Source organism: Eucalyptus grandis, chromosome 2, assembly GCF_016545825.1.
Source record: "Eucalyptus grandis isolate ANBG69807.140 chromosome 2, ASM1654582v1, whole genome shotgun sequence".
In the NCBI taxonomy this organism is placed as follows: Eukaryota; Viridiplantae; Streptophyta; class Magnoliopsida; order Myrtales; family Myrtaceae; genus Eucalyptus; species Eucalyptus grandis.
Genome location: NC_052613.1, coordinates 16,569,861 through 16,584,986, shown reverse-complemented (window position 1 = coordinate 16,584,986; position 15,126 = coordinate 16,569,861). Strand labels below are relative to the sequence as shown.

The 15,126-nt window shown below is 37.4% G+C and overlaps 1 protein-coding gene across 1 annotated transcript; it reads left to right on the top strand.

Annotated features, from left to right (window-relative positions):
- The first annotated feature begins 6,895 nt into the window (after positions 1-6,895).
- On the top strand, positions 6,896-14,012 carry LOC104424854 (UPF0613 protein PB24D3.06c). Its single transcript, XM_039307787.1, has 9 exons — positions 6,896-7,265; positions 8,356-8,432; positions 8,603-8,708; positions 9,657-9,749; positions 9,863-9,928; positions 12,375-12,520; positions 12,866-12,974; positions 13,316-13,380; positions 13,596-14,012. The coding sequence occupies exons 1-9, from the start codon at positions 7,005-7,007 to the stop codon at positions 13,741-13,743; spliced, it is 1,071 nt and encodes a 356-aa protein (XP_039163721.1). The 5' UTR covers positions 6,896-7,004; the 3' UTR covers positions 13,744-14,012.
- The last annotated feature ends 1,114 nt before the right edge of the window (positions 14,013-15,126 follow it).

Here is a 15,126-nt window from a genome sequence, read left to right as displayed (position 1 = left end):
TTGCCGAATAGCTCGCTAAGGAGGCCAAAAATCCCCTATATTTGGCCCATCCGAATTTCCTTTCGTTTTCGAATCGTCCTCATAGATTTTCCATAAAAATCCTGAGCTCGCTGAAATGTTTCTAAAATAAATCGTAACATAATAGAACTTTCAATTTCTGAAATCGGATTCAAATTCGCGATTAATTCAATCTAACACAATTTTAGCGTGACCTAACCTCTTTGGATAACTTTTAAGAACTTTTAGTACAATTGATCCATGGTCGATTATTTTCGAACCACATTATACATTTTTGACACATTGACAACTTTTGGTTGTCGTGAAAATTTCAAGATTTCAAATACAGACACAGGGCGTCAAAACGACAGAAAAATCGATCTATTGTCGATCGACGAAAATTTTGCAATCAGGCAGAATCACCCACACTTGATCACATATCTCAATCGAACCAACCTATCTCGATCTCTGATTGATTTTTAACTATACCATAATAACTCTTGTAGACTAACATGGTCAAACAATCGATTCCTGGTCGAATTTTCAAGTCCATTATGTTTATATTCCCTAACGGCTTCACCTGATAGGCTAGTTATCTCGTAAGTTGCCAACTCAGAGAAAAGAACTATAGACGCGTCGATAAAAAGCTCAACTTATTCAATCGAAAACATAACCTGAAAATCAGGATATCATAGGAAGACATCACCCGCGGCAATCAAATAATCCCAAATGCCGCCCACTTTCATTGGATTAGAGAAGACCAACTCTTGCTCAATGGGATTTTTTCTTCCACTTCCGAAGCCTTCATTCCCCTTATTGCCTCTTGTGTAACATCTGAAAGTGCACGGAACAAACTTCCAACACTCTACACAAGCAAATCCCGATCCCGCATCATGCATCTCAAGGACCAATCATCAACGGTTAAACATAACCCTTGTTCTATTTCTGATTTTTTACAGCAACTAAAGTCTATTGTAGATGAATTGGCAATGATCGATTCACCTCTCCATGATGATGACCTTGTCATCCACGCCCTCTGGGCATTAGGACCGAAATATCGTGAAATCGCAGAGGCGATTCGTGCTCATGAAAACACAATCACCTTCAAGGAACTTCACGACAAATTAGTCGCCCATGAGATGTTCCTTCAACATGAAGAAACGGCAGCTGAAGTCCCGTCGGTAACGGCCAATTTTAACACTCGAAACACTCGAGGTCAAAGAGCCCCATCCCAATGGAACAATTCTAGTCGTTCTGGACAGCCTGCTGAAGACTCCAGAAATTCCCTTGGCACCTGCAATTCAGACCGCTGGAGAAATCACAGAAGTGGTGACTCACGGTATCTACAGCACAACAGCTCCCGGCCGTTTGTTATTACTGTGATCGCGTGGGACACTCCGCCAAAAATTGTTTCCGTATTCGAGATGCAGTCCGTGCTCCGGTTGCAAATGTTGCAGCCGGCCCAAGTTCAACCTGAGAAGCGGGTTGGTTGATTGATTCGGGAGCCTCATATCATTTTACAAGTGATCTCGCTAATTTATCTCTGCATAGCGAGTATGAAGGCCCGGATGAAATAATCATTGGCGATGACTTAGGTTTAAGTATCACTTACATTGGCTCTACTACATTAAATTGCCCACATAATTCCTTTCAATTGTCTAATGTTTTACGCACTCCTCACATAACCAAAAATTTAATTTCGGTTTCACAATTTTGTCGTACGAACCAAGCCTCGATTGAATTTTTGCCTCTCTTTTTTTGGTGAAGGAACTTCGCACAGGGGCGATGCTACTTTGAGGAGAACTTGGAGACGGCGTTTTATCGGTGGCCGCCATCCTCTTGACAGCCACATGTCTCACACAGGGCCTTGGTTGGTGAGCAGACGCGAGCAACTACATGGCACGATCGGCCTTGGTTGGTGAGCAGACGCGAGCAACTACGTGGCACGATCGGTTGGGAGGATTGAAATGGATTAAATTTTCGATTTTTAGGACTTAAATGACGTACACGTATGAAGGATAAAAGTTTTAAAACTTCTCATATCATCTAAGTAACATCGACATCAACACGTAATACGCGACATGACACTACACCATATGCTGACACATTGTTTCTCAAAAAAATAAAGAATTATGACACATTATATATTAAATGTATATTTTATATATAAACAAAAATTATGATTTGATTGAAATTAATATTATTCAAATTCACAAATAAAAAAATAAGAAAAAAAATCCTATAATAAATTTACACTAAAAACACTAATCCACAATTTATTAATATCCTTTATTGTTTTAATTTGACAAATTCAACTCCATTTCAATAAATCCATAAAACTTGGAAAGAAAAAAAAAGTAATTCATATTCTAGACTTGCGTGTTAAACGTGTATAAAGAAAAAAAATCTTGAAGGTAAATTGTGTATTACGGAAAATGAGAGTCAAAAGAAAAGAGAATAAAATATTAGACTTTTCTTCTTTTTAATTTTTATTTTTATTAATGATTTTTATTTTTTCACATATATATTTTGACTCTTTATTTATTGAAAATTTTTAAAATTGATCTCGCATGTCGAAATCATGTGTCAGAAACTCGCATGTTGGAATTCCAACTTGAGTGTCGAAGAGTGTTAGAAAAATTGAGCAGATGTTGAATTTTCCGACACGTATTGACCTAGTGTTGGAGAGTGTTGAACATGGAGTCAAACATGTGTCGACACGACACGAAAACTCTCGGAGAGTGTCGGTGTTTTCTAGCCTATCATTAGCCCATCTCTCCTCCATTGCTACTCTTTTCTTTTCCCACCTCCAATTGTTATTGGATTAGATTCAGACTGTTAATATTGGTAATTTTTACTATTATATAAAGCAAAAAAAATCCTCCGACTTTTATAAGCTCCCGCATCAATTTTTTTTTCCTCAAATATCCTCAATAACTTATGTTACAAATATAATGTCCTTGGACAATTGCATCATCTACAATTTATATTATCTCCCACATAACAATAACCAATAAAAAAAAAGACCAAATCTTAGGATAATTTTCTATTTCCAGTGATATATGTATCCTTGCGATGTGTACTTTCTTACAGTATGTTTTCGTCCATTTCTTTGATTTAGATATTTCTTTATAGGACATTTTTGCTTAGTATTTCGAATGCTGATTTCTTGCATACACGTAACAAGTGTGCACATTTGCTAGTATCCATCATATAAACTTTATCAAATCACACTGATCATTCATACTTTTAAAGGAAGGTGCAGTTTTAATGTGTAATTTAGAGAGTTGAACCGGGAGGGATGAAGAAAAATTAGCTTTGAAAATGTAGAAACGAGGTTTATAAACATATGATTCAAATTAGAGTTTAAAATATGAGGAGGTAGCGCCCACCTCCGATAAGGATTTGACGTAGCGTAGAGACCAACCCCCCTTAGGACGAGCAAGGTCGGCGCCTCCTCTCTAATTTTATTTCTTATTTTGTTTTCCATTGTCTTTTACTTTTCTTTTGGTAATATATGCATTTTTTTTTTACTAACTTTAGATTGATTAAAAAAATAGAAAAGCAAAAAAGTTAGGTAGGTGAGAAAATTACAATAATTAGTGGCGATTAGCTAATCTATAGATTAGATTATAAAAAATAAAAAATTTTAACCATCTCAAGATTGAATTGTTTGGGGTCGAAGTTCCAAAATTCGTGAAGGAAATTTAGCCTGTGTAGAAGGGTCAATCTCAACAAATTCGATCAATATATCACCATGACAGAAAATAAAAAATAAAAAGAATGTTATCATATATTAGATAATAACCTTGTAAAAAATATTAACAGCACTTGGACGTTTAAATTTCTAGTGAAGATAGGTTAGGAAATTCATACATTTTTCTTTATCCTATATCACCATGACAGAAAATAAAAAATGTATTGGATAATAACCTTATAAAGAATATTGACTACACTTTAGTTTTCGTTAAATTTTACTATTAAATTATTAAGGTCGTTTTTTGTGAAATTCCTAGCCGATATAGAACCGGATAAGATAGAACATGAAATCCAGGGATTTTGCTTTATCTTATCATTTATTGGCAAATCACATTAATAAAGCCAAATACTTTTATATCCTATCACATCCATTATTTGGTATTAATGCATATCAATATAAATAAACCTGAAAATGCACAAATGAAGATGGTAAAAAAATTTCTTATGATTCACTGCTAAAGAATCACAAATGCAAAAATAGAGATAACCTTCATCAATCAATTCATAATTATTGTATGACCTACGTGTTAGATTTCGTTTATTTCACGAAAAATGTACCATTTCTAATCCAAGAAGTCATTTTTCAGTAAAATGACAATACTTTCTAATATTCGGCTAAAACCTAAAAATAAATTAAAAATATTTTCTAATGTTTGGTATAGAAATCTGGAGAACATTATAAAAGAAGTTGTATTTTTTTTTTAAATTCTTTCTTTTCTTTTTTCTTTCCTTTTTTTTCTTATTTGCTTCTTTCTTGGCCAATCTCTAGTCTCGAGTGAGGCTCCACCTCGCCAAATCCTGTGAGCCCAAGCCTCATTGAAATTTGGCAGTTAGGCGAGGAAGCCTCTTCGGCCCACATGCCCGAGGCCATTTCAGCCAACAATTTCAAGAAACGGACCAAGGAGGTAAAGAAAGCAGAGTCGCACATCCATTACGAAGCTTCAATTCTTCTTCCAATGGGCTCTCGAGCCCCTACCTGGCCATGGACGTGAGCAAATTTCTTGAGGATAGGTTTCACGTACAAAAGGAGTAGCCTCGCCCTCATCAGATCCGTCGAGTTAGGCAAGGCTCAAGTCTCGCCAAGGTCACCAAGGTCAATTGTCAGCCGTGGCCGTGGCTAGCGAATGGCCAAGGAAGAAGCAAAAGAAAGAAAAAAAGTATAAATATAAATAATTAAAAATTTGAATTAATTAAAAAATTATAAGAATGTACTTTCTTTAACCAATGACCTAAACCCGAGCACCAAGGACCTACACACAGCCTTTCTAGACCCAATCCTGTGTGTCGAGGACCGAAGCTCAAGCGTCGAGGTCAACCATTGGAGCATCAAACACGGGCACCAAGGGTTCAAGCTCGGCCATTAGAGACCTAGTCCAAAATACCAAATTTCGGGAATTACCATTGGGATTTCCGTGCCAAAAAGTAAAGTACCGATCATAATTTAAAAAAATATTTTCTGGTTTATTCAAAAGGAAATCATCTTTATAAGCTTTAATAGAAAAATCTTTTCCGTCGATTTGAAAAATATTTTTCGTTAACTCATTTTCCTAAACGAACCTAGCATTGTAAAATGAGAAAAATATTTTCCACAAAACAAACATATCTCTTAAACAAAAAATAAAATAGCTCATTACAACATTGTAAAGCCACAAAATTCGATTATGACAAAAATTTAAACGAATTAAGGTAGCATTTTATTCCATCTTGGATAAGAACCAAACATATGACAAGATAAATTTTAACTCTTGCCGTCAGTTCCCATACCATGTGATCTCCCAGATCTCAAGACAACTGTTGCCTAAAACGTCGTGTTATCCCAATAGATTTCTAATGAAGTTCCTACATCGACTCGGTTCGAACACCTCCATCGTATCCAACTTTTATTGTTTGTGGCCACAGTTTATGGGAGACACATGTATATAGCCGCCGAAACCTCCTTCGAAACAAAGAAAGGTTTTTTGAAAAAGAGAGAAACAGAACGAGTTCCAACGGTACGAAGACAACACAACGTGCCCATCCGAGGACGAATATTAATAAAAAGAAATAATAATAATAACGACAGCAGCAGTCGAGCGACTCGAAAGCAGCTCCTGACTTCCGGCGTGGTCTCTCCCCACGCGCCCCGAGACGCGCGTCCTCCGCTCTTTTCAATCTTTACTTTTTCTTCTTTTACCCAATTTCCAGGTCGTCATCCAACCAAACGCAACTTTAGTGCGCAAAAAAAAAAAAAAAATTAATCCCACAAAAACGCAAAATCAATATATTTATATTTAATCACCGGGATTCCTCCATCGGCCACCCTTCCAACACTGGGGGAGATGAGGTTCAAATCCTCACTTCTCGAGGGATGGGATAGGGACGAGTAAGTTTGAAGTGGGTTTTTTTACGCCCGCAAAATGCAGAACAAAAGTCGAGAAAGAACTATAGAGTAGAAGGCGTATGAGTAGAACCGACAAAATATATATATATATATAATAAATTTACTCAATATTATTTTTAAATTACAAGAAAAATTACCAAAAATCTCAAATTAATATATTTATGACAAATTTAACATTTATTAATTTATATTAAATTAAATTACCATCACAAAAATCACAAACAATGTATATATGACTAATCTTCATGCAATTATAATAAATTTATCCAAAATAATTTTTCAAACTACAAAAAACCTTTCATAAAAAATTTTGAACTAGTATATTATAAATATATTAAATTAATATTATGAATAACCACTGCACCTCTTTTTAATTATAGTTTACTTTTTACCCCAATTTCCACATCACCATCTAACCAAACATAGCTTTAGCCTAAAAGGAAAAATTAATTTTATGTAAAACTCTGAATTAATACACATATAATATATTTATAACTATAACCCTTCATTAAAAATCTCAAATTAATTTGTGATAAATTTACTCTATATTAATTTCTATTAAATTGAATTAATATTATGAATAATCGTAAATCAATGCACATGTGACCCATGAGTAAGACTTTAAATTGGTACATCCGTTATAGTATTTTTTTCCGATCAAAAAATGTAAGTTTAAACTGCAGTTAAAAAAATTAATTTACAATAAATGTATCGAATTAAAAAAATTTGCAAACCAGAAGACGCGATTTCTTCTTCTTTCAGCTTCGCTGTCACCACCTGACGCATTTCGCTCTCCAATCTCTCTCTCTCTCCCCTCGCATCCACCGATCGCCCCGCTCGCCATGCCGTCGGACGCCAGGGCCTCGGCATGAACCCCGCCCTCTCCTCGACGTCCTCCCTGTCGGCCTCGTCGGCGGCGGCGACGGCGACGGCGTCTGCGTCGACGTCCGGCGCCCCCTCATCGGCGCCGGCCTCCTGGTTCTCCGGCATCGTCCGCGGCCGCTCCGACAAGTCCGGCGGCGCCAGGATGTCCGGGAGCTCCGCCGCCGCCGGCCCCGACGCCGGCCCGATCAAGGGCAAGAACCAGTTCCGCGGCGTGCTCCTCAAGTACGGCGCCAAACCGGTTCAGGTCCGGTTCTTTTCGTTTCGCTTTGATTGGTTTCCTCATTGTTCCGGCTTAGATCAGGTCCGTGGGAATGTTTGATTAGCTTGGACTGAGATTGGTGATTGGATTTGAAATTGTTGGTGTAGTCGAGCTGGAAGTGAATGCGCTGTTGGTGGCATTTGGGGTGGGAAATGCAATTCTGACAGGAATTTGGTCTCGTTAGATTTCAGTTCTTCCTCAGCCGCTGTCGAAGATTGTTTATATTGCGGACCAGTAAAAAAGATTGTTTATTTTTTATGAATTAGTATGAGGATGGATGCAGTCGTGTCGTGTGAAGTACTGGAATATGGAGGGTCTATTTCCAAATGTTTAGATGCAGTTGTGTCGTGTGAAGTAATGGTAATGGAGGGTATATTTCCCAATGTTTGTGTCCACTGGTGGCGCATAGAATCATTGGAGTGACCAAGTGTTTCTTCGCATTATGCTTCATTAGTTGGTTTTGAAAGTATCGGTAATCGTGAAATGCAAAAGATCGAAACTGTTCAGCTCCACATCTAGTAACAAAATCTGAAGATTATATTGACTGTTGAAGAGAGAATAAATGAAGAGATATGTGTTTGGCATGTAGCAGCTAGGGCAACATTACATGAAGGTTTCTCTTTTTACACGTGTGCAGTTGAGTCTTCATGTGGATATAAATATTATAACAGCTCTATCCAACCTCCAGATATTAGTGCAGAGCTGCAACAAAGTAGATAAAGTGAAATTACATGAGGATTTCTCTTTTGTCACATGTGTCCTGAATTTTCAGCCTTCATGTCAAAATGGTCGTCGTAGTGGCGCTAGCGAACCTCCTCCAATGAGTGATAGAGCTGCAACATATGAGCTTGCAACTTTAATAAGAAGTGACAGTCTTACACCAAACCCAATTAACACATCCGTTCATGGTGGAACTTTTGTTCTATGTATCACTTGAAGGCAATTGTTGTCTAGACGCTAGCTTGAGAAAGCCTCGGCCTTCAGGATATGTTTGATCATCTTAAAAGTTTCACGCCTGCGAGGTTCTCCTTTTAAAGATCATAAGTTTTTATTTCTTTTCCATCTCTGCGTGCAGGTTGCATTTAAAACGGGTGAATACAAGCAGCAAGTCATTTTCATCGGTGGTCTGACTGATGGTTTTCTGGCTACCGAGTACGTCTTATCTTAACTGTCCTAATCTTTAACTTTGTATTTTAAAAAGAATGCCATTTTCTCTGACAGTGGTGCAATTTGATTTCTGAGAAATGTTCTTTCAAGTTTTGGCTTCGCTGTTTCCATTCATTTATCAAATGCCTGGTGATATTGTTTATATAAATCTACAGGTACTTGGAACCTCTTGCAATTGCTTTGGATAAGGAGAAGTGGTCACTTGTTCAGTTGCTAATGTCTTCTTCTTATTCTGGATATGGCACCTCCAGCTTGCAACAAGTAACATTTTTCTCTCTCAAAAGTGCTCTTTGTTCCCATCTGCTTCTCTTGTGCTGTCTTTTCTCTCATTGATATGGCTGAGTTGCTGTGTAAAATTGTTTTGTAGTTTTTAAAAGTATTGAGTTACCATTGCATTACTTCTCACAGGAGCCATCATGAAACTCTGTAAACATGATTACTAAAAGACCCCCACTGTCCATCAAAAATACATGTACACATGAGCGTGCACCGAGTATCTATCCATGTGTTTGTGTTTAACACAATGTTTATATGCTTGTCAGCACACATGGGCTTTATGTGCTCTTGTGCAAGTTGTAGAAACAGCTTAGCCAATACAGGCATATATACTGTGCTGCATCAATTTTTTTATGGCCTTTGGATTGTTGAAGTGAACAACCTAAGTTTTTGCATTGCTATGCTGATATGCTGTTCCTTTTCTTTTGATTCTGATGAGCTAATACCCTATCCTTAGTTTGTTAGCTTATGCTGTTGATTTTCTATAATATTTGTCTACTTCTCTTCTTATAAGTTTGTTAATCTTATCATGTGTCGCCGAAGCAAGTTTAGAAGTTTTCCGTGTGTTCTTGATAGTTGGGTTGGATTTATGGTTCAAGAAGAACGCAGCTGTGAATTCTATGGTTACCGTGGGTACCTGTCAATGTTGAAGAATTATCGAGTCTAGGTTGACCATGTGCCTGTTTCGATCTGGAAAAGATGACACTAAACATTTTTAGTTATTCATTCACAAATTTATTGAAACCTTTGACAAGTCAAACACTTTTTAATATGCTACTAATGCGTTTGGTTGGTCTAATGGTCCATGTTTTAACAAGTTGATTCAAGCGTATGATTAAAGCCAAATTATTGGCTTGGCTGTATTCTTTAACCATGATGTTGATTTGCATAAAAAGGACATTGCTTATTGTTCTTGAAATAATTAATTTGAAGGATGCTGCGGAACTTGATCAATTAATCAGTTATTTAATCAACAAAGAAGATTCTGAAGGTGTGGTTCTTCTTGGTCATAGTACAGGTTGTCAGGTTAGTGCTGATTGAGCTTTTTACTGGTGCTTTAAGCATTACTTTCTGACAATAATGTAGAAATAGATTCATCCTACTTACGTGGAAAAAAAAAAAAAAAAAAAAAAAAACAGGATATTGTGCACTACATGCGTACAAATGCTGCCTGTTCAAGAGCTGTCCGTGGTGCCATCTTGCAGGTAGTTACTGATCCATCTTGGTTTTATTTCCTTTTCATGGAAATCTTCTTTTGCTGTTAAGCTGCACAGAACTACATGAATTTGCTTGAAGTGGACACTAGCATGCTTTCATGGCTTGGGTGGAATTGTGATCTAGTTAATGGTTGTTTGAGCAAGTACCTATTCCAAGGCATAGTAGTGGTTGACAGTTTTCCATTTCTTTCCAATTTTCTGCTTTTCTTTAGTAGTGGCTGTTGCATGATCCAAAATTTCTATGTTTTAGCACCAAAAACTGGGTAAATATCATGAGACATTTTCAGTTTCATTACCAGTTTTACCATTAATATGTACCACATCTACTATTATACTGATTCAATCGTCATCACTTTGTATATATCCTGTCCAGATGGTGAAGCCAACTAGATAACCTACAAAACATGAAGTGACTTCAGAAATCCAAAATCAGTTAAATAGACAATTTGACGAGTAGCATATGTGGCAAGTCACATAGAATACCATTTGCATGGGAACTAGCTAATTTGAAAAATGGATTTTGTAGCAATGCAGCAAAAATGTGCCTTGAGTGGGCACTCTGCAGCATGCAGGAAAAGGACACCACAAATGCCATAACTTTCATATAGCGCTCGCTTAGGTACCATAACTTTTTTTCCGATCACTTGAGTTTCATATAACTTTCCATTTTATTACTTCAGTCCTGCAGTTTTTTGAAAATATTTGCCACAAGTGCCATGCCATGTTAGATTTTCAACACTTGGGTGAACATTTGTGAAAAGTTACGGCACTTAAGTGATCAATTCAAAGTAATGACACTCAAATGAACTCTTTTTAAAAGTTGTGGTACTCAAGTGGTTGAAAAAGAAGTTATAGCACTCAAGCAAGTGTCTTACGAAAGTTAAGGTACTTATGGTGTATTTACCCCGTAGCATGCTGCATCATCTTGGTTGTACAATGTGTCCAGACACATCGACTTTTCTGAGAGTTTGAATGTGACCAAATAAAATCATGAGAGTTGAATGATTCTGCAGAGTATTGTAGTGAGAATGATTCTACCAAGTCCAGCGGTGGATATAAAAATTGTTCCAAAGTCAAATTTCGTCCCTTAATATTTTAACAGGGATTTCAAATCTTTGCCTATTTAAATATATGAAATCACTTCATAAATCTCAACTATACCAAATTTGAGAATTGAGGACAACCTAAGAAGAAAAGGCAAGTTATAAAGGAGGAACAACCTCATTGTTGACACCAGTGTCAATGTGGGGTTAACAAGTACCGTGCTGACATAGGCTACACAAATATCAGTTTAGATGTATAAACTTCTTAAGGATGGACCACATATTATTATCTTCTAGCCAAATCACCTTGTAGTGTCCAGAAAAAACTGTATTGAGCCTTTTCATACTTTCCTGCCTTTTCAGACGGTTTGTTGCATGAACCTCTCTACAAAGATCATGACATGCTTGCTTATAATCTTCAAGATACAATTTGCTCGATAGTCTATGGAATGTAGTTTCTCTCTCTAGGATAAAGTTCTAAAGAGAATTCTTCTGTGAACTTTATGCCCTGATGTTAGCACCAAAGCTCCCAAATGCAATTTTTGATGGTCTGAACTCATTGTAGACTCTCCTTAAGGCCATTCATTTCACAATCTAACAGGATATGAAAAATTGCTATATGCACGACACTGATGTAAATCTGCACGCGTTATTCTTGTTTGCCTTTGTGTATATGGTTACATCTGCAGTAAATTTCCATCTACCATACGAAAGTTTTCATGCCATGCTTTCATAATTTGGTCCTTTAATATGATCATAATCTTTTTAATGACTTGCTAAAGATGAAAGCATGCTTGTTTTGTTTTACCTGAAAGAGTAATGAATTTATGCTCAAACTGCCATATGATGGTTTTACTCTCATGCCACTGAGTTTTTACAATCCACTGAGACTATCTAAAAGCTTGTGACAAGTGAATACACACTTAAACTATCTAAAATTGACTTCTTTTCATTAACACTTGCAATTTGATTCAATCACAAAACTGAAGCGTGTCGCATATTCTGGATCACAAAAATATAAAAGTTGAGTATGAGTTCACGTGGTACCTGCCCGTAGTAAGGTGGGGTTGGTTGAAGCTTAAGTCAGTACCACAGTAATATGGATTTGTGGAAGCTTTCCTTAAGCAAGATATGGTAGCCCTCCTGAATCCATCATTTAGTAATGATAAAAAATTTGTTCCAACAATTTCTCAGACATTTAGCCTTTCTATAGGCACTTGACGATAGGCTGCAGTGCAGATGTTGAAGAAACATCCCCACCTACTATGACTCCTTGCTTGTACATATTTCAGAGATGCAAACATTTGGATTTATTCTTGGGCAATAGACTAAATTGCTTTCCATTTGTAATTACTAATTATTTGTGAACTAATGCAAATTGGATATTTCAGGCCCCAGTTAGTGATCGTGAATACAGAGCAACTCTTCCAGAGACTGCTGCTTTGATTGATTTAGCTTCAACCATGATAAAAGAAGGACGAGGATCTGAACTGATGCCCAGAGAAGCAGATGAAGGCTCTCCAATTACTGCTAACAGGTAAGAGTGCCCCAATCTGAAGAAACCAATGGACCAGTTTGGGTATGCACATGCTAAGCCAGAATTAATGGTTGTTTAGGGTCAGTACAGTCTATTTGGGTTGTCTAGGTAGTATTGCAATGTCTAATGGAGTATTACAATCTTTCTTGTTTTCTGAATTTACTTTTTCATTTGAAAATTCACAATTTGTGCATGCATCAGCAGTATGTACCCCTCCATGTATCATGGGCTGAGCTTTGATTTTCAATCAATTTGATGCAAAGATACCTATATTCTGTGCTTTACCTTGGAAAAGTTGAATGTAGATTGCTGATGCAGCAGAGTTGATTATCAATTAACTTGCAGGTTCTATTCCCTCTGTGCATATATGGGTGAGGATGACATGTTCAGTTCTGATCTTACAGATGATCAGCTGAGAATGAGACTTGGCCATATGTGCAACACTCCTTGCCAGGTATGGGCATTGCCTTTGGTGGTTCTCAGAGATAGGCGATTCTTTTTGCTTCACATCTCAACTTGTGCTAAACAATTTGTGTGAAGTAACCTTAATGAGTTACCATGAGGATTCACAAATGAGATTGTGACATAAGTGTGAAGCGAGTGGATTCTTGCCACTTGGAGGAGAGGATGGAAACATAACTGAGGAATATTTGATAGTAACTAGGACATGTAAGCTGTCGTAAACTAGCGTGATCAGCGCCAATGATTCTCTCTGAGACTCTGACTGCTTGTGTTTTGGTTTTTTATCAAAATGTGCCGGTGGAATTCACAATTTACATTTCTCAAACTTTGCAGGTTATCTTTTCGGTGGCTGATGAGTATGTGCCGGCGTATGTTGACAAGAAATCTTTGGTTGAAAGGTACTTGCGGAATGATTTCTCGTCTCTCACTTTTGAAAGGGCAATGCTTGTGCCTTTTGCCTCATTTGAGTTATTCAAAACCTAAGATATAGGTTATTGACTTGAGGTAGCTAATATGAGAATAATTTTCAATTATTGCTGATAAGAGGTAGATGATGAGGACTTTTACCATTCAAGTGGAATGGGGTAACAGGCTATGTCTTCAATTTGTGCAGATTGTGCAAAGCCCTGGGTGGGGCAGAAAAGGTTGAAATAGAGCATGGTAATCACTCGCTCTCTAACAGGGTTTCCGAAGCTGTCCAGGCTATCATCGACTTTGTCAACAGGGAGGGTCCCAAGGGTTGGGATGATCCATGGAACTAGCTCAGCACCTTTTCTACTTCCTACAACGTTTTGCTTTACTCTCCGGTTTTTTCCTTTTAAGTTTCCGGGCATGTTCGATTTTTTTTTAATTCTTTTTTTTCCTTTCTTTTTCCACATTATGTTATCAGTAGCTTCCACCTTACCCTTATTCATTTATTTTCTCTTTGTTAAAACTGTAAAGCAGTGAACCTTTGATTGACTGAAGGGGTTGTCTTACAATTTCAATCATCAAGCCCGATTTTTTGGAGTCGTATCTTCCTAGAAAGAAATGGTCGTGTTATCATGTTTGACTTTGTTTTGCTTTGTCAGGCACAATATGTAATGATCTGTTTATTCAGGTACGCATGTTCCACGACTGCATCAGGCGTGTGTTTGTGTATGCATAGAGAAAGGAGAGGACCCAAAACATACTCGACTGTTTACTGGGTATTGAGATGGATTTTAGGTTCCATTTATTGCCTTGTAAATCAATTCATTTGGATGGCATAGTAGCAGCTTTGAAGAATTTGTGGAGTGCACTTCATAACATGGGTGGGATATGGTGTTTAAGTCTGTTTAATTCTAGAAAAAGTGTCTGGCTGGAAGATTATCTGTAAATACGCTCTCAATTCTCTACATCATAGGGGATCTAATATGAGCGGAACATATCGTGCAAGGATTGCAAGGTTACACTGATGGAGTTTTTCGCAGCTTCACCAATTTCAGGCGTAAAATTGCTTATGCTTCTGCCGATGCAAAAGAATGAATACATTATGACATTATGGTTGTGTTTATAGTGAGGATAGACTGGCTAGTGTGACATTGGAATGGAACCTCTTGCCTAGTCTTTATGCACAACTAGCCAGCCACAAAAAGTCTCCATATCTGGCTAAAAATTTCCTTTGCCTCTATGCATTGGATCCCATGATCCTCCCACTTTCTATAAAGAAAGCATCGGCCTATCGAAAATTATATTGGCGAAGACGGAAAGAGAATCCTAGACAAAAAGAGTTGCAATCTAACCAATTGTTGCTCTCAGCCTCTTGTGATCACAATGAAGTTCCTCTGTGTTTGTAAACTGCTCTCCTTTCGTATTGTCTAACATGACATTGTTCAGAAAAGAAGTTATCCCTGGGAATAGAGGGCCGGACAAAGATTATACCGCAGTCGGTGCTGGTTGCGCCATTGATTTCGGGTATGTACCTGTTGTTCACAATAGTACTCAGGAGACCAAGCTAAGCTAAGGCCAAAAACCCAACCTATAAAGGCAAGAAGATCTCGAATCCATAGTAAAGCAGCTAGAAAAATCAAGCTCAGCAAGAAAAGCCACATAAAGTGAAGCAAATTCAATTATAAGTATGGTTTCAACTTCAAATGGACATGGGTAGGAGGCAACTGCTCCCT